Genomic DNA, 21,240 nt, shown 5'->3' on the forward strand with positions numbered 1-21,240 from the left:
CCCCAATCCCTGTGCCTTATCCCCCCACACGCCAAAAAGTGCCGGTTGCCTTGTGATTGGCTGCTCCCACCACGAGTGCCTGAGCCGCCTGCCTATAGTGACCATAGATAGATATATATTGTATAGGGGTCCCTCCGGACTCTAATATATTTTATAGGACGTAGCCTGTAAATAAAGCACTGACCCCCCCATGTATTTATATATGCACTGTATATAGCTGTATACCCAGAGGACACTGACCAATAAGCTGCACTGTACAGTAATGTAACTATATATTATGATTAAACCCCCCCTCCTGGTTGTCATTGGAATGTGCCGGATTGAGAGGGTCAACCATGTGTAGTGTGCGGGGGGTGGGGGCCTCGAGGGGTTGTGTGAGGTTACATGGTGTTCCCAGGAACCCCTGCGGTGGCAGGGAAGGAGCTTCATCCGGGGAGGGAACACAAGTTGTGTGTACGCAGCTCCCCTGCTGAGCCATGCTGATCTGACTACACAGCGCCCGGGTGTAGTCTGTTACCATGAAGACATTTCTAATCAACAGTATCAATTATCAGTACTAAAGGTGAAGATCTCCACCAGCCCCTCCATCTGGGGGTCCTGTGGTCGTGGCTGCACTATTGGGGTACACGTCCCCAGGAATGTAGGGAGCGCAGCTCTGAGGGTGGGCAGAGGTCCTAAGTATCAGACTGGTGCAGTCCAGCACCCTCACGTCTGTACTCCCTGGTCTGACCACTACACAGAGAATGGCGCTGTCTGCTGAACCTCTACACCAGATATTGAGGTGCGGTGATCAGCGGGATCTAGGAAGGAATCATCTGACCCCTCATGACCTCTGATGTAACATCCCGATGTGATGTCATCGGTTTCCATCACTCGCTAATCTTCTCTTCCATCCAATACTCTTTCTGCCCTTGTTACAACATCCTGATGTCTCCTGCTCCATACTTACCCCAATCTGTGGCCTCCTACTGACCTCCACCTTCCTCCTTCTGTCCACCATACCCTGTCCCAACCAAATTGTGTCCTCCTCACTGACCTCCACCTTCCTCCTTCTGCCCCCATACCCGTCCCAACCACATTGTGTCCTCCTCACTGACCTCCACCTTCCTCCTTCTGTCACCATACCCTGTCCCAACCACATTGTGTCCTCCTCACTGACCTCCACCTTCCTCCTTCTGTCCACCATACCCTGTCCCAACCAAATATGTGTCCTCCTCACTGACCTCCACCTTCCTCCTTCTGCCCACCATACCCTGTCCCAACCACATTGTGTCCTCCTCACTGACCTCCACCATACCCTGTCCTAACCACATTGTGTCCTCCTCACTGCCCTCCACCTTCCTTCTGCCCACCATACCCTGTCCTAACCACATTGTGTCCTCCTCACTGCCCTCCACCTTCCTTCTGCCCACCATACCCTGTCCCAACCACATTGTGTCCTCCTCACTTACCTCCACCTTCCTTCTTCTGCCCACCATACCCTGTCCTAACCACATTGTGTCCTCCTCACTGTCCTCCACCTTCCTTCTTCTGTCCTCCATACCCTGTTCCCAACCAAATTGTGTCCTCCTCACTGACCTCCACCTTCCTCCTTCTGCCCACCATACCCTGTCCCAACCACATTGTGTCCTCCTCACTGACCTCCACCTTACCCTGTCCTAACCACATTGTGTCCTCCTCACTGACCTCCACCATACCCTGTCCTAACCACATTGTGTCCTCCTCACTGACCTCCACCTTCCTCCTTCTGCCACCATACCCTGTCCTAACCACATTGTGTCCTCCTCACTGACCTCCACCTTCCTCCTTCTGTCCACCATACCCTGTCCTAACCACATTGTGTCCTCCTCACTGACCTCCACCTTCCTTCTGCCCACCATACCCTGTCCTAACCACATTGTGTCCTCCTCACTGCCCTCCACCTTCCTTCTGCCCACCATACCCTGTCCCACCACATTGTGTCCTCCTCACTTACCTCCACCTTCCTTCTTCTGCCCACCATACCCTGTCCTAACCACATTGTGTCCTCCTCACTTACCTCCACCTTCCTTCTTCTGCCCACCATACCCTGTCCCAACCACATTGTGTCCTCCTCACTTACCTCCACCTTCCTTCTTCTGCCCACCATACCCTGTCCCAACCACATTGTGTCTCCTCACTTACCTCCACCTTCCTTCTTCTGCCCACCATACCCTGTCCTAACCACATTGTGTCCTCCTCACTGACCTCCACTTCCTCCTTCTGTCCTCCATACCCTGTCCTAACCACATTGTGTCCTCCTCACTTACCTCCACCTTCCTTCTTCTGTCCACCATACCCTGTCCTAACCACATTGTGTCCTCCTCACTTACCTCCACCTTCCTTCTTCTGTCCACCATACCCTGTCCTAACCACATTGTGTCCTCCTCACTGACCTCCACCTTCCTTCTTCTGCCCACCATACCCTGTCCTAACCACATAGTGTCCTCCTCACTGACCTCCACCTTCCTCCTTCTGTCCTCCATACCCTGTCCTAACCCATTGTGTCCTCCTCACTGCCCTCCACCTTCCTTCTTCTTACCACCATCCCTGTCCCTAACCACATTGTGTCCTCCTCACTGACCACCTTCTGCCCACCATACCCTGTCCTAACCACATTGTGTCCTCCTCACTGACCTCCACCTTCCTTCTTCTTCCCCCCATACCCTGTCCTAACCACATTGTGTCCTCCTCACTGACCTCCACCTTCCTCCTTCTGCCACCATACCCTGTCCTAACCACATTGTGTCCTCCTCACTGACCTCCACCTTCCTCCTTCTGTCCACCATACCCTGTCCTAACCACATTGTGTCCTCCTCACTGACCTCCACCTTCCTTCTTCTGTCCTCCATACCCTGTCCTAACCACATTGTGTCCTCCTCACTGACCTCCACCTTCCTCCTTCTGTCCACCATACCCTGTCCTAACCACATTGTGTCCTCCTCACTGCCCTCACCTTCCTTCTGCCCACCATACCCTGTCCTAACCACATTGTGTCCTCCTCACTGCCCTCCACCTTCCTTCTGCCCACCATACCCTGTCCCAACCACATTGTGTCCTCCTCACTTACCTCCACCTCTTCCTTCTTCTGCCCACCATACCCTGTCCTAACCACATTGTGTCCTCCTCACTGTCCTCACCTTCTTCTTCTGTCCTCCATACCCTGTCCCAACCCAAATTGTGTCCTCCTCACTGACCTCCACCCTTCCTCCTTCTGCCCACCATACCCTGTCCCAACCACATTGTGTCCTCCTCACTGACCTCCACCTTACCCTGTCCTAACCACATTGTGTCCTCCTCACTGACCTCCACCATACCCTGTCCTAACCCACATTGTGTCCTCCTCACTGACCTCCACCTTCCTCCTTCTGCCCACCATACCCTGTCCTACACATTGTGTCCCTCCTCACTGACCTCCACCTTCCTCCTTCTGTCCACCATACCCTGTCCTAACCACATTGTGTCCTCCTCACTGACCTCCACCTTCCTCCTTCTGCCCACCATACCCTGTCCCAACCACATTGTGTCCTCCTCACTGACCTCCACCTTCCTCCTTCTGCCCACCATACCCTGTCCTAACCACATTGTGTCCTCCTCACTGACCTCCACTTCCTCCTCCTGCCCACCCAACCCTGTCCTAACCACATTGTGTCCTCCTCACTGAACCTCCACCTTCCTCCTTCTGCCCACCATACCTGTCCTAACACATTGTGTCTCCTCACTGCCCTCCACCTTCCTTCTGCCCAGCCATACCCTGTCCCAACCACATTGTGCTCCTCACTTACCTCCCCTTCTTCTGCCCACCATACCCTGTCCTAACACATTGTGTCCTCCTCCACTTACCTCCACCTTCCTTCTTCTGCCCACCATACCCTGTCCCAACCAGCATTGTGTCCTCCTCACTTACCTCCACCTTTCCTTCTTCTGCCCACCATACCCTGTCCTAACCACATTGTGTCCTCCTCACTGACCTCCACCTTCCTCCTTCTGCCCACCATACCCTGTCCTAACCACATTGTGTCCTCCTCACTTGACCTCACCTTCCTTCTTCTTACCCCCATACCCTGTCCTAACCACATTGTGTCCTCCTCACTGACCTCCACCTTCCTCCTTCTGCCCACCATACCCTGTCCTAACCATATGTGTCCTCCTCACTGACCTCCACTTCCTTCTTCTGTCCTCCATACCCTGTCCTAACCACATTGTGTCCTCCTCACTGACCTCCACCTTCCTCCTTCTGTCCACCATACCCTGTCTCAACCACATTGTGTCCTCTCACTGACCTCCACCTTCCTCCTTCTGTCCTCCATACCCTGTCCTAACCACATTGTGTCCTCCTCACTTACCTTCCACCTTCCTTCTTCTGTCCACCATACCCTGTTCCTAACCACATTGTGTCCTCCTCACTGACCTCCACCTTCCTTCTTCTGTCCACCATACCCTGTCCTAACCACATTGTGTCCTCCTCACTGACCTCCACCTTCCTCCTTCTGTCCACCATACCCTGTCTCAACCACATTGTGTCCTCCTCACTGACCTCCACCTTCCTCCTTCTGTCCTCCATACCCTGTCCTAACCACATTGTGTCCTCCTCACTTACCTCCACCTTCCTTCTTCTGTCCACCATACCCTGTCCTAACCACATTGTGTCCTCCTCACTTACCTCCCACCTTCCTTCTTCTGTCCACCATACCCTGTCCTAACCACATTGTGTCCTCCTCACTGACCTCCACCTTCCTTCTTCTGTCCACCATACCCTGTCCTAACCACATTGTGTCCTCCTCACTTACCTCCACCTCCTTCTTCTGTCCACCATACCCTGTCCTAACCACATTGTGTCCTCCTCACTGACCTCCACCTTCCTTCTTCTGTCCACCATACCCTGTCCTAACCACATTGTGTCCTCCTCACTGACCTCCACCTTCCTCCTTCTCCCCCCATACCCTGTCCTAACCACATTGTGTCCTCCTCACTGCCCTCCACCTTCCTTCTTCTTCCTCCATACCCTGTCCCAGCCAAATTGTGTCCTCCTCACTGACCTCCACCTTCCTTCTGCCCACCATACCCTGTCCTAACCACATTGTGTCCTCCTCACTGCCCTCCACCTTCCTTCTGCCCACCATACCCTGTCCCAACCACATTGTGTCCTCCTCACTTACCTCCACCTTCCTTCTTCTGCCCACCAACCTGTCCTAACCACATTGTGTCCTCCTCACTGTCCTCCACCTTCCTTCTTCTGTCCTCCATACCCTGTCCCAGCCAAATTGTGTCCTCCTCACTGACCTCCACCTTCCTCCTTCTGCCCACCATACCCTGTCCCAACCACATTGTGTCCTCCTCACTGACCTCCACCATACCCTGTCCTAACCACATTGTGTCCTCCTCACTGACCTCCACCATACCTGTCCTAACCACATTGTGTCCTCCTCACTGACCTCCACCTTCCTCCTTCTGCCCACCATACCCTGTCCTAACCACATTGTGTCCTCCTCACTGACCTCCACCTTCTCCTTCTGTCCACCATACCCTGTCCCAACCACATTGTGTCCTCCTCACTGCCCTCCACCTTCTTCTGCCCACCATACCCTGTCCCACCACATTGTGTCCTCCTCACTGACCTCCACCTTCCTCCTTCTGCCCACCATACCCTGTCCCTAACCACATGTGTCCTCCTCACTGACCTCCACCTTCCTTCTTCCCCCATACCCTGTCCTAACCACATTGTGTCCTCCTCACTGCCCTCCACCTTCCTTCTGCCCACCATACCCTGTCCCAACCACATTGTGTCCTCCTCACTTACCTCCACCTTCCTTCTTCTGCGCACCATACCCTGTCCTAACCACATTGTGTCCTCCTCACTTACCTCCACCTTCCTTCTTCTGCCCACCATACCCTGTCCCAACCACATTTGTCCTCCTCACTTACCTCCACCTTCCTTCTTCTGCCCACCATACCCTGTCCCAACCACATTGTGTCCTCCTCACTTACCTCCACCTTCCTTCTTCTGCCCACCATTACCCTGTCCCAACCACATTGTGTCCTCCTCACTGACCTCCACCTTCCTCCTTCTGCCCACCATACCCTGTCCTAACCACATTGTGTCCTCCTCACTGACCTCCACCTTCCTTCTGCCCACCATACCCTGTCCCAACCACATTGTGTCCTCCTCACTTACCTCCACCTTCCTTCTTCTGCCCACCTACCCTGTCCCAACCACATTGTGTCCTCCTCACTTACCTCCACCTTCCTTCTTCTGCCCACCATACCCTGTCCTAACCACATTGTGTCCTCCTCACTGACCTCCACCTTCTTCCTCCTGCCCACCATACCCTGTCCTAACCACATGTGTCCTCCTCACTGACCTCCACCTTCCTCCTTCTGCCCACCATACCCTGTCCTAACCACATTGTGTCCTCCTCACTGACCTCCACCTTCCTCCTTCTGTCCACCATACCCTGTCCTAACCACATTGTGTCCTCCTCACTGACCTCCACCTTCCTCCTTCTGTCCACCATACCCTGTCCTAACCACATTGTGTCCTCCTCACTGCCCTCCACCTTCCTTCTTCTGTCCACCATACCCTGTCCTAACCACATTGTGTCCTCCTCACTGACCTCCACCTTCCTTCTGCCCACCATACCCTGTCCCAACCACATTGTGTCCTCACTGACCTCCACCTTCCTCCTTCTGCCCACCATACCCTGTCCCAACCACATTGTGTCCTCCTCACTTACCTCCACCTTCCTTCTTCTGCCCACCATACCCTGTCCTAACCACATTGTGTCCTCCTCACTGACCTCCACCTTCCTCCTTCTGTCCTCCATACCCTGTCCTAACCACATTGTGTCCTCCTCACTGACCTCCACCTTCCTTCTTCTTACCCCCATACCCTGTCCTAACCACATTGTGTCCTCCTCACTGACCACCTTCTGCCCACCATACCCTGTCCTAACCACATTGTGTCCTCCTCACTGACCTCCACCTTCCTTCTTCTGTCCACCATACCCTGTCCTAACCACATTGTGTCCTCCTCACTGACCTCCACCATACCCTGTCCCAACCACATTGTGTCCTCCTCACTGACCTCCACCATACCCTGTCCCAACCACATTGTGTCCTCCTCACTGACCTCCACCATACCCTGTCCTAACCACATTGTGTCCTCCTCACTGACCTCCACCTTCCTCCTTCTTTCCACCATACCCTGTCCTAACCACATTGTGTCCTCCTCACTGACCTCCACCTTCCTCCTTCTGTCCACCATACCCTGTCCCAACCACATTGTGTCCTCCTCACTGACCTCCACCTTCCTCCTTCTGTCCACCATACCCTGTCCCAACCACATTGTGTCCTCCTCACTGACCTCCACCTTCCTCCTTCTGTCCACCATACCCTGTCCCAACCACATTGTGTCCTCCTCACTGACCTCCACCTTCCTCCTTCTGCCCACCATACCCTGTCCCAACCACATTGTGTCCTCCTCACTGACCTCCACCTTCCTCCTTCTGTCCTCCATACCCTGTCCTAACCACATTGTGTCCTCCTCACTTACCTCCACCTTCCTTCTTCTGTCCACCATACCCTGTCCTAACCACATTGTGTCCTCCTCACTTACCTCCACCTTCCTTCTTCTGTCCACCATACCCTGTCCTAACCACATTGTGTCCTCCTCACTGACCTCCACCTTCCTTCTTCTGTCCACCATACCCTGTCCTAACCACATTGTGTCCTCCTCACTGACCTCCATCTTCCTCCTTCTGCCCAGCATACCCTGTCCTAACCACATTGTGTCCTCACTGACCTCCACCTTCCTCCTTCTGTCCACCATACCCTGTCCCAACCACATTGTGTCCTCCTCACTGACCTCCACCTTCCTTCTTCTGCCCACCATACCCTGTCCCAACCACATTGTGTCCTCCTCACTGACCTCCACCTTCCTCCTTCTGCCCACCATACCCTGTCCTAACCACATTGTGTCCTCCTCACTGACCTCCACCTTCCTTCTGTCCACCAAACCCTGTCCTAACCACATTGTGTCCTCCTCACTGACCTCCACCTTCCTTCTGTCCACCATACCCTGTCCTAACCACATTGTGTCCTCCTCACTGACCTCCACCTTCCTTCTGTCCACCATACCCTGTCCCAACCACATTGTGTCCTCCTCACTGACCTCCACCTTCCTTCTTCTGTCCACCATACCCTGTCCTAACCACATTGTGTCCTCCTCACTGACCTCCACCTTCCTTCTGCCCACCATACCCTGTCCTAACCACATTGTGTCCTCCTCACTGACCTCCACCTTCCTCCTTCTCCCCCCATACCCTGTCCTAACCACATTGTGTCCTCCTCACTGACCTCCACCTTCCTCCTTCTCCCCCCATACCCTGTCCTAACCACATTGTGTCCTCCTCACTGACCTCCACCTTCCTTCTTCTGCCCACCATACCCTGTCCTAACCACATTGTGTCCTCCTCACTGACCTCCACCTTCCTCCTTCTGCCCACCATACCCTGTCCTAACCACATTGTGTCCTCCTCACTGACCTCCACCTTCCTCCTTCTGCCCACCATACCCTGTCCTAACCACATTGTGTCCTCCTCACTGACCTCCACCTTCCTCCTTCTGCCCACCATACCCTGTCCTAACCACATTGTGTCCTCCTCACTGACCTCCACCTTCCTTCTTCTGTCCACCATACCCTGTCCTAACCACATTGTGTCCTCCTCACTGACCTCCACCTTCCTTCTTCTGTCCACCATACCCTGTCCTAACCACATTGTGTCCTCCTCACTGACCTCCACCTTCCTCCTTCTGCCCACCATACTCTGTCCTAACCACATTGTGTCCTCCTCACTGACCTCCACCTTCCTTCTTCTGTCCTCCATACCCTGTCCTAACCACATTGTGTCCTCCTCACTGACCTCCATCTTCCTCCTTCTGTCCACCATACCCTGTCCCAACCACATTGTGTCCTCCTCACTGACCTCCACCTTCCTTCTTCTGTCCACCATACCCTGTCCCAACCACACTGTGTCCTCCTCACTGACCTCCACCTTCCTTCTTCTTCCCCCCATACCCTGTCCTAACCACATTGTGTCCTCCTCACTGACCTCCACCTTCCTCCTTCTGCCCACCATACCCTGTCCTAACCACATTGTGTCCTCCTCACTGACCTCCACCTTCCTCCTTCTGCCCACCATACCCTGTCCTAACCACATTGTGTCCTCCTCACTGACCTCCACCTTCCTCCTTCTGCCCACCATACCCTGTCCTAACCACATTGTGTCCTCCTCACTGACCTCCACCTTCCTCCTTCTGCCCACCATACCCTGTCCTAACCACATTGTGTCCTCCTCACTGACCTCCACCTTCCTTCTGTCCACCATACCCTGTCCTAACCACATTGTGTCCTCCTCACTGACCTCCACCTTCCTCCTTCTGCCCACCATACCCTGTCCTAACCACATTGTGTCCTCCTCACTGACCTCCATCTTCCTCCTTCTGTCCACCATACCCTGTCCTAACCACATTGTGTCCTCCTCACTGACCTCCACCTTCCTCCTTCTGCCCACCATACCCTGTCCTAACCACATTGTGTCCTCCTCACTGACCTCCACCTTCCTCCTTCTGCCCACCATACCCTGTCCTAACCACATTGTGTCCTCCTCACTGACCTCCACCTTCCTCCTTCTGCCCACCATACCCTGTCCTAACCACATTGTGTCCTCCTCACTGACCTCCACCTTCCTTCTGTCCACCATACCCTGTCCTAACCACATTGTGTCCTCCTCACTGACCTCCACCTTCCTTCTTCTGCCCACCATACCCTGTCCTAACCACATTGTGTCCTCCTCACTGACCTCCACCTTCCTTCTTCTGTCCACCATACCCTGTCCCAACCACATTGTGTCCTCCTCACTGACCTCCACCTTCCTTCTTCTGTCCACCATACCCTGTCCCAACCACATTGTGTCCTCCTCACTGACCTCCACCTTCCTTCTGCCCACCATACCCTGTCCTAACCACATTGTGTCCTCCTCACTGACCTCCACCTTCCTTCTTCTGTCCACCATACCCTGTCCTAACCACATTGTGTCCTCCTCACTGACCTCCACCTTCCTTCTTCTGCCCACCATACCCTGTCCTAACCATTGTGTCCTCCTCACTGACCTCCACCTTCCTTCTTCTGTCCACCATACCCTGTCCCAACCACATTGTGTCCTCCTCACTGACCTCACCTTCCTTCTTCTGTCCACCATACCCTGTCCCAACCACATTGTGTCCTCCTCACTGACCTCCACCTTCCTTCTTCTGTCCACCATACCCTGTCCCAACCACATTGTGTCCTCCTCACTGACCTCCACCTTCCTTCTGCCCACCATACCCTGTCCTAACCACATTGTGTCCTCCTCACTGACCTCCACCTTCCTTCTTCTGTCCACCATACCCTGTCCTAACCACATTGTGTCCTCCTCACTGACCTCCACCTTCCTTCTTCTGCCCACCATACCCTGTCCTAACCATTGTGTCCTCCTCACTGACCTCCACCTTCCTTCTTCTGTCCACCATACCCTGTCCTAAACACATTGTGTCCTCCTCACTGACCTCCACCTTCCTTCTTCTGTCCACCATACCCTGTCCTAACCACATTGTGTCCTCCTCACTGACCTCCACCTTCCTTCTTCTGCCCACCATACCCTGTCCTAACCATTGTGTCCTCCTCACTGACCTCCACCTTCCTTCTTCTGTCCACCATACCCTGTCCCAACCACATTGTGTCCTCCTCACTGACCTCCACCTTCCTTCTTCTGTCCACCATACCCTGTCCCAACCACACTGTGTCCTCCTCACTGACCTCCACCTTCCTTCTTCTTCCCCCCATACCCTGTCCTAACCACATTGTGTCCTCCTCACTGACCTCCACCTTCCTCCTTCTGCCCACCATACCCTGTCCTAACCACATTGTGTCCTCCTCACTGACCTCCACCTTCCTCCTTCTGTCCACCATACCCTGTCCTAACCACATTGTGTCCTCCTCACTGACCTCCACCTTCCTTCTTCTGTCCTCCATACCCTGTCCTAACCACATTGTGTCCTCCTCACTGACCTCCATCTTCCTTCTCTCCACCATACCCTGTCCTAACCACATTGTGTCCTCCTCACTGACCTCCACCTTCCTTCTTCTGTCCACCATACCCTGTCCTAACCACATTGTGTCCTCCTCACTGACCTCCACCTTCCTTCTGCCCACCATACCCTGTCCCAACCACATTGTGTCCTCCTCACTGACCTCCACCTTCTTTCTTCTGTCCACCATACCCTGTCCCAACCACATTGTGTCCTCCTCACTAACCTCCACCTTCCTCCTTCTGCCCACCATACCCTGTCCTAACCACATTGTGTCCTCCTCACTGCCCTCCATCTTCCTTCTTCTGTCCACCATACCCTGTCCTAACCACATTGTGTCCTCCTCACTGACCTCCACCTTCCTTCTTCTGTCCACCATACCCTGTCCCAACCACATTGTGTCCTCCTCACTGTCCTCCACCTTCCTTCTTCTTCCCCCCATACCCTGTCCTAACCACACTGTGTCCTCCTCACTGTCCTCCACCTTCCTCCTTCTGTCCACCATACCCTGTCCCAACCACATTGTGTCCTCCTCACTGACCTCCACCTTCCTTCTTCTTCCCCCCCATACCTTGTCCTAACCACATTGTGTCCTCCTCACTGACCTCCTCCTTCCTTCTTCTTCCCCCATACCCTGTCCTAACCACATTGTGTCCTCCTCACTGACCTCCACCTTCCTTCTTCTGTCCACCATACCCTGTCCCAACCACATTGTGTCCTCCTCACTGACCTCCACCTTCCTTCTTCTTCCCCCCCATACCTTGTCCTAACCACATTGTGTCCTCCTCACTGACCTCCTCCTTCCTTCTTCTTCCCCCCATACCCTGTCCTAACCACATTGTGTCCTCCTCACTGACCTCCTCCTTCCTTCTTCTTCCCCCCATACCCTGTCCTAACCACATTGTGTCCTCCTCACTGACCTCCATCTTCATTCTAAACATCCTGGTCCTGTTCTAACCCCATGTTACGTTGTCCTCACCTGACACTACGTGTCCTGCGTCTTCTCTTCCTTCCCTCTCCCAGGACAACCTCTGCTCTCCTCACGACATCTTGGAAGGTGAAGCTTTGAGCCGGATGTTCATCACGGTGCAGTCGCTATTCCAGAACAGCGTGAAATCCTCCAAACCGTGACTTGTCTTCCAGGAGTTGGTGACCAAAGCAAGAACCGTCCAGGAGTCTTCATACGTTCAGCTCCTTTATATATCTACAATGTTGCAGTTGGTCTTGTTTCTAGTCTGCGGTGGTCAGCACCAAGATAGCGCCATTATCAGGTCCTGTTGTGATCACGTGACCGCCTAGACCTTGTTATCAAGAGGACATCAATGACTTTTTCCCTCTTGGAGACGACCATAACTACTAACCGCGCCCATCTCCAAAGATATAAAGAGGTGAATAATACACCAAGCACTCAGGTCATAGACAAGATCCCACAGAGATTCTACAAGTAATCCCCCCCCCCCCAGTATATTCAGTGTTCTATAAAGATCTTCACTTTACCTACATGTAAATAATAAAATCTCATGACGAATACAAAGTAAAACGAGTGAAATGTGCTGCAATATAATAGTCTGCTCAGTATATCCCCAGGTTATACCGGCTGTACATATATCATTATATACAGGAGATCCCCAGGTTATACCGGCTGTACATATATCATTATATACAAGAGACCCCCAGGTTATACCGGCTGTACATATATCATTATATACAGGAGATCCCCAGGTTATACCGGCTGTACATATATCATTATATACAGGAGATCCCCAGGTTATACCGGCTGTACATATATCATAATATACAGGAGATCCCCAGGTTATACCGGCTGTACATATATCACTATATACAGGAGATCCCCAGGTTATACCGGCTGTACATATATCACTATATACAGGAGATCCCCAGGTTATACCGGCTGTACATATATCATTATATACAGGACACCCCCAGGTTATACCGGCTGTACATATATCATTATATACAGGAGATCCCCAGGTTATACCGGCTGTACATATATCATTATATACAGGAGATCCCCAGGTTATACCGGCTGTACATATATCATTATATACAGGAGATCCCCAGGTTATACCGGCTGTACATATATCATTATATACAGGAGCTCCCCAGGTTATACCGGCTGTACATATATCATTATATACAGGAGATCCCCAGGTTATACCGGCTGTACATATATCATTATATACAGGAGATCTCCAGGTTATACGGGCTGTACATATATCATTATATACAGGAGATCCCCAGGTTATACCGGCTGTACATATATCATTATATACAGGAGATGCCCAGGTTATACCGGCTGTACATATATCATTATATACAGGAGATCCCCAGGTTATACCGGCTGTACATATATCATTATATACAGGAGATCCCCAGGTTATACCGGCTGTACATATATCATTATACACAGGAGATCCCCAGGTTATACCGGCTGTACATATATCACTATATACAGGACATCCCCAGGTTATACCGGCTGTACATATATCATTATATACAGGAGATCCCCAGGTTATACCGGCTGTACATATATCATTATATACAGGAGATCCCCAGGTTATACCGGCTGTACATATATCATTATATACAGGAGATCCCCTGGTTATACCAGCTGTACATATATCATTATATACAGGAGATCCCCATGTTATACCGGCTGTACATATATCATTATATAAAGGAGATCCCCAGGTTATACCGGCTGTACATATATCACTATATACAGGAGATCCCCAGGTTATACCGGCTGTACATATATCATTATATACAGGAGATCTCCAGGTTATACCGGCTGTACATATATCATTATATACAGGAGATCCCCAGGTTATACCGGCTGTACATATATCATTATATACAGGAGATCCCCAGGTTATACCGGCTGTACATATATCATTATATACAGGAGATCCCCAGGTTATACCGGCTGTACATATATCATTATATACAGGAGATCCCCAGGTTATACCGGCTGTACATATATCATTATATACAGGAGATCCCCAGGTTATACCGGCTGTACATATATCATTATATACAGGAGATCCCCAGGTTATACCGGCTGTACATATATCATTATATACAGGAGATCCCCAGGTTATACCGGCTGTACATATATCATTATATACAGGAGATCCCCAGGTTATACCGGCTGTACATATATCATTATATACAGGAGATCCCCAGGTTATACCGGCTGTACATATATCATTATATACAGGAGATCCCCAGGTTATACCGGCTGTACATATATCATTATATACAGGAGATCCCCAGGTTATACCGGCTGTACATATATCACTATATACAGGAGATCCCCAGGTTATACCGGCTGTACATATATCATTATATACAGGAGATCCCCAGGTTATACCGGCTGTACATATATCACTATATACAGGAGATCCCCAGGTTATACCGGCTGTACATATATATATATATCTACAAGTAGCCACGTCCTGCAGCAGGTGGCGCTGTCTCGGATTCTCTGTTATGTTCCTGGAGCCGCCAGGTGGCGCTGTGCACAGGAGAGACGTTCCTTGTCCTCTGCCCCCTGGTGTCCGTGCCGGGAACTGCAGGTCTTGCTAAAGTTAGTGATGGGGAAAGCATGGAAGAGGCAGGTGCACTGACCCAGGTAAGTGCTCACTCAGAGGGGCCTCATATTGGAGGATGATCTGGAGTAGAGCAGAGAGTGGAAGTGCCCCCCTGCTGTGATGGGCTACAGGCGCAGAGCACTTCAGGAGGGTCAGTATGATATCAGTAGGTGGATTTAGGATCCCGGTGAGCAGGTCACAGCAGCACAGAGGATTTCAGGAGCTGCAGGTTGGGGGTCGCCCCTTTCTTCTGTGACCTCCAGGGGGCGTCTCTTTGTAGATGTCCTGTGACCACACCGACTGCGAGTCCATAGAAGACAGCGATGAGGAGGAGGAGGGCGACTTCTCTGGAGATGACGACCTCAGGTGAGACGTCACATGACCGCGGGTGTGGACCCCAATTTCTGCAGCTGAACCTCTAATTCTGCATCAATAATGTGTCCCCAGGTCAAGTGATGAAACCGAAACCCAGACACAGTGTAACGCACCCCCCCTCTACTGCCTGCGATCAGGTAAGTATCTCAACATACTGCAGTCAGCCATACATGGAGCTATAGGAGCAGTACACAGCCATACATGGAGCTACAGCCGCAGTACACAGCCATACATGGAGCTACAGCCGCAGTACACAGCCGTACATGGAGCTACAGCCGCAGTACACAGCCATACATGGAGCTACAGCCGCAGTACACAGCCAAACATGGAGCTACAGCCGCAGCACACAGCCATACATGGAGCTACAGCCGCAGTACACAGCCGTACATGGGGCTACAGGAGCAGTACACAGCCATACATGGAGCTACAGGAGCAGTACACAGCCATACATGGAGCTACAGCCGCAGTACACAGCCGTACATGGGGCTACAGGAGCAGTACACAGCCATACATGGAGCTACAGCCGCAGTACACAGCCATACATGGAGCTACAGCCGCAGTACACAGCCATACATGGAGCTACAGCCGCAGTACACAGCCGTACATGGGGCTACAGGAGCAGTACACAGCCATACATGGAGCTACAGGAGCAGTACACAGCCATACATGGAGCTACAGCCGCAGTACACAGCCATACATGGAGCTACAGCCGCAGTACACAGCCAGCTACAGCCGCAGTACACAGCCATACATGGAGCTACAGCCGCAGTACACAGCCATACATGGAGCTACAGCCGCAGTACACAGCCATACATGGAGCTACAGCAGCAGTACACAGCCATACATGGAGCTACAGCAGCAGTACACAGCCATACATGGAGCTACAGCAGCAGTACACAGCCATACATGGAGCTACAGCCGCAATACACAGCCATACATGGGGCTACAGGAGCAGTACACAGCCATACATGGAGCTACAGCCGCAGTACACAGCCATACATGGAGCTACAGCCGCAGCACACAGCCAAACATGGAGCTACAGCCGCAGCACACAGCCATACATGGAGCTACAGCACCAGTACACAGCCATACATGGAACTATAGGAGCAGTACACAGCCATAATTGGAGCTACAGCCGCAGTACACAGCCAAACATGGAGCTACAGCCGCAGTACACAGCCATACATGGAGCTACAGCACCAGTACACAGCCATACATGGAGCTACAGCCGCAGTACACAGCCATACATGGAGCTACAGCCGCAGTACACAGCCATACATGGGGCTACAGGAGCAGTACACAGCCATACATGGAGCTACAGCCGCAGTACACAGCCATTCATGGAGCTACAGCCATTCATGGAGCTACAGCCATTCATGGAGCTACAGCCATTCATGGAGCTACAGCCATTCATGGAGCTACAGCCATTCATGGAGCTACAGCCATACATGGAGCTACAGCCGCAGTACACAGCCAGACATGGAGCTACAGCCGCAGTACACAGCCAGATCTGGAGCTACAGCCGCAGTACACAGCCACACAGCCAGACATGGAGCTACAGCAGCAGTACACAGCCATACATGGAGCTAAAGCAGCAGTACACAGCCATACATGGAGCTAAAGCAGCAGTACACAGCCATACATGGAGCTACAGCAGCAGTACACAGCCATACATGGAGCTACAGCCGCAGTACACAGCCATACATGGAGCTACAGCCGCAGTACACAGCCATACATGGAGCTACAGCCGCAGTACACAGCCATACATGGAGCTACAGCCGCAGTACACAGCCATACATGGAGCTACAGCCGCAGTACACAGCCATACATGGAGCTACAGCCGCAGTACACAGCCATACATGGAGCTACAGCCGCAGTACACAGCCATACATGGAGCTACAGCCGCAGTACACAGCCATACATGGAGCTACAGCCGCAGTACACAGCCATACATGGAGCTACAGCCGCAGTACACAGCCATACATGGAGCTACAGCCGCAGTACACAGCCATACATGGAGCTACAGCCGCAGTACACAGCCATACATGGAGCTACAGCACCAGTACACAGCCATACATGGAAATATAGGAGCAGTACACAGCCATACATGGAGCTACAGCCGCAGTACACAGCCAAACATGGAGCTACAGCCGCAGTACACAGCCATACATGGAGCTACAGCCACAGTACACAGCCATACATGGAGCTACAGCCGCAGTACACAGCCATACATGGAGCTACAGCCGCAGTACACAGCCATACATGGAGCTACAGCACCAGTACACAGCCATACATGGAAATATAGGAGCAGTACACAGCCATACATGGAGCTACAGCCGCAGTACACAGCCATACATGGAGCTACAGCCGCAGTACACAGCCATACATGGAGCTACAGCCACAGTACACAGCCATACATGGAACTACAGGAGCAGTACACAGCCATACATGGAGCTACAGCCGCAGTACACAGCCAAACATGGAGCTACAGCCGCAGTACACAGCCAAACATGGAGCTACAGCCGCAGCACACAGCCATACATGGAGCTACAGCCACAGTACACAGCCATACATGGAACTACAGGAGCAGTACACAGCCATACATGGAGCTACAGCCGCAGTACACAGCCAAACATGGAGCTACAGCCGCAGTACACAGCCAAACATGGAGCTACAGCCGCAGCACACAGCCATACATGGAGCTACAGCCGCAGTACACAGCCAGCTACAGCCACAGTACACAGCCATACATGGAGCTACAGCCGCAGTACCCGGCCAGACATGGAGCTACAGCCGCAGTACCCGGCCACACATGGGGCTACAGCCGCAGCACACGGCCACACATGGAGCTACAGCCGCAGCACACGGCCACACATGGAGCTACAGCCGCAGCACACGGCCACACATGGAGCTACAGCCGCAGCACACGGCCACACATGGAGCTACAGCCGCAGCACACGGCCACACATGGAGCTACAGCCGCAGCACGCGGCCACACATGGAGCTACAGCCGCAGCACGCGGCCACACATGGAGCTACAGCCGCAGGAGCAGGTTGTAGACGAGCATTGCCCCTTATCTCGGGCCGTTGATGGTGTCGAGTTCTCTGACCTCTGGGTTATAATGGTTTTGATTTCTGTTTCCCTGTAGAGGTGGAGGTGACCCCCCAGCACCATCTCACGTCTCGTGTCCTCCTTCACCCCACGTTTGAGGCCCACTACACCGCGGCTGCCATTCATCATAACCTGGAGACTACGGAGATGAGGCAGAGGAGGCATGAAGGTAACCAGCAGCAGAGCTGCCGCTCTAATACCCCACCCATTGGGCTGTGAGCCATGTGATAATACATATCTGTGTATCAGACAGTCAGAGCTGACCCCTATGCCGTGGAGTGGTACGGCTCAGGCCTGTGTCATGTGACCCATCGTGTGACCCCCGGCTGACATGGAAGTGATTGTTTGGCACCTGGGAGACATTTATGGGAAAACGATATAAGAAAAATGATGGAAACTGATAATTTATTTTTAATATCCGGAACTTCTTCACCAAGTGCTTCCAGAAGTCATGGAGGAAATTTCAACAATAACTTTATTAAGATACATACAACATAACAAGGTTAACAACTGCGATATCAAAGTAGCCTGTAGATGGCAGCAAACATATCCATACACGTATATATCTCCTAACACTAAGTATATCATGGCCGCCTTTCTCTCTGGGAGGTGTATAGCGTGGCCGCCCGTCTCTCTGGGAGGTGTGTAGCATGGCCGCCCGTCTCTCTGGGAGGTGTGTAGCATGGCCGCCCGTCTCTCTGGGAGGTGTGTAGCATGGCCGCCCGTCTCTCTGGGAGGTGTGTAGCATGGCCGCCCGTCTCTCTGGGATGTGTGTAGCATGGCCGCCTCTCTCTCTGGGATGTGTGTAGCATGGCCGCCTCTCTCTCTGGGATGTGTGTAGCATGGCCGCCTCTCTCTCTGGGATGTGTGTAGCATGGCCGCCTCTCTCTCTGGGATGTGTATATCATGGCCGCCTGTCTCTCTGGGATGTGTGTAGCCTGGCCGCCTGTCTCTCTGGGAGGTGTGTAGCATGGCCGCCTCTCTCTCTGGGAGGTGTGTAGCATGGCCGCCTCTCTCTCTGGGAGGTGTGTAGCATGGCCGCCTCTCTCTCTGGGAGGTGTGTAGCATGGCCGCCTCTCTCTCTGGGAGGTGTGTAGCGTGGCCGCCTCTCTCTCTGGGAGGTGTGTAGCATGGCTCGTTAGATGTGTAACATCATGGGAAGCAGCTCCACTATTATCTCATAACCACATGACCTGTACTACAACCACCATCCTCTTTCTACTCAGGATTCACTGCAAACCCTGGAGAATATTTCTATGTTGACCCCCTATTGTCACCTGGACAACGAGTCTACAACTTCCTGTCACCATCAAGTCTGCATGTAAGTGTCACCCTGCAGGGGCGGGGCACATTCATAGCCCCTCATCCTGTTTATCACTCTGCAGGGGGAGTGGAAGGCTCATAGCCCCTCCTCCTGTCTGTATCATCCTGCAGGGAGGGGCAGTTTCATAGCCCCTCCTCCTGTCTGTATCACCTTGCAGGGCGGGGCAGATTCATAGCCCTTTCTCCTGTCTGTATCCCTCTGCAGGGGTGGGGCAGGTTCATAGCCCCTCCTCCTGTCTATCACTCTTCAGGGGTGGGCCAAGCTCCTCATTCTGTTTGATTTATTCTGATGATGTCATTCTGTTGTAGGTATTTGGCTGTTTCCGTCTCCAGGCTCCACCTCCCATCATGTCTTCCTGTGTATTTCCTTCCATCTATGAGGACAATCCTATGGATGATGATGATGAAGTTCTGGAGGAACCTGCAGATAATGGGGGACATATGGACGTGGCCCCTGATCTCTTCCCCTCAGTCCTTGAACCCTCCCCCAGCCTGTACACAGCATCGGAACTGGAGGCAGTGAACGCTCTCTTGTGTTTATCCATGGGTTGCCCCCCACTGTGCCCGCAGTAGCCTCGCCCACCACCACTGTGCCCGCAGTAGCCTCGCCCACCACCACTGTGCCCGCAGTAGCCTCGCCCACCAACACTGTGCCCGCAGTAGCCTCGCCCACCAACACTGTGCCCGCAGTAGCCTCCCCCACCAACAATGTGCCCGCAGTAGCCTCCCCCACCAACGCTGTGCCCGCAGTAGCCTCCCCCACCAACGCTGTGCCCGCAGTAGCCTCCCCCACCAACACTGTGCCCGCAGTAGCCTCCCCCACCAACACTGTGCCCGCAGTAGCCTCCCCCACCAACACTGTGCCCGCAGTAGCCTCCCCCACCACCACTGTGCTCGCAGTAGCCTCCCCCACCACCACTGTGCTCGCAGTAGCCTCCCCCACCACCACTGTGCCCGCAGTAGCCTCCCCCCACCACCACCACCACTGTGCCCACAGTAGCCTCCCCCCACACCACCACTGTGCCCACAGTAGCCTCCCCCACCACCACTACTTTGCCCACAGTAGCCTCCCCCACCACCACCACTGTGCCCACAGTAGCCACCCCCACCACCACCACTGTGCCCACAGTAGCCTCCCCCACCACCACCACTGTGCCCACAGTAGCCTCCCCCACCACCACCACTGTGCCCACAGTAGCCCTCCCCCCCCACTACTGTGCCCACAGTAGCCCTCCCCCCCCCACTACTGTGCCCACAGTAGCCCTCCCCCCCCCACTACTGTGCCCACAGTAGCCTCCCCACAACCACTACTGTGCCCACAGTAGCCTCCCCCACCACCACCACTGTGCCCACAGTAGCCTCCAAAACCACTGTTTCCACAGCCTGATCCAGCAGTGTGCCCACAGTAGCCTCAAACCCCACCACTGTGCCTTCAGCAGCCTCCCCCACCACTAGCACTGTGCCTTCAGTAGCCTCCCTCCCCACCACCATTGAGCCCTCAGCAGCCCCCCACCACCACCACTGTGCCCACAAAAGCCCCCCCACCATCACCACTGTGCCCACAAAAGCCCCCACCACCACCACTGTGCTCGCAGTAGCCTTTCCTTTCTGCAGCAGCCACTCATTTTTTCTGTCTTCAGAAGTTACATTTTTTGTTTAATTATGAATAAA

General features: G+C 53.1%; 2 protein-coding genes across 2 annotated transcripts in view; both read left to right on the forward strand.

The window, feature by feature from the left end:
* LOC140128821 (leucine-rich repeat and calponin homology domain-containing protein 4-like) overlaps positions 1-12,276 on the forward strand; it is a gene marked incomplete at its 5' end in the record, with an annotated part of 28,240 nt that extends 15,964 nt beyond the window's left edge. The window contains 1 exon segment of the mRNA XM_072150523.1: positions 12,169-12,276. Coding sequence (XP_072006624.1) covers positions 12,169-12,276 — 108 coding nt within the window.
* A 2,404-nt stretch (positions 12,277-14,680) lies between these two features.
* Positions 14,681-21,240, forward strand: SAP25 (Sin3A associated protein 25). The gene is made up of 6 exons (XM_072144693.1): positions 14,681-14,800; positions 15,040-15,125; positions 15,207-15,271; positions 18,284-18,415; positions 19,473-19,567; positions 19,879-21,240. The coding sequence occupies exons 1-6, from the start codon at positions 14,774-14,776 to the stop codon at positions 20,140-20,142; spliced, it is 669 nt and encodes a 222-aa protein (XP_072000794.1). The 5' UTR covers positions 14,681-14,773; the 3' UTR covers positions 20,143-21,240.

Source organism: Engystomops pustulosus, chromosome 4, assembly GCF_040894005.1.
Source record: "Engystomops pustulosus chromosome 4, aEngPut4.maternal, whole genome shotgun sequence".
NCBI classification, from domain to species: Eukaryota; Metazoa; Chordata; class Amphibia; order Anura; family Leptodactylidae; genus Engystomops; species Engystomops pustulosus.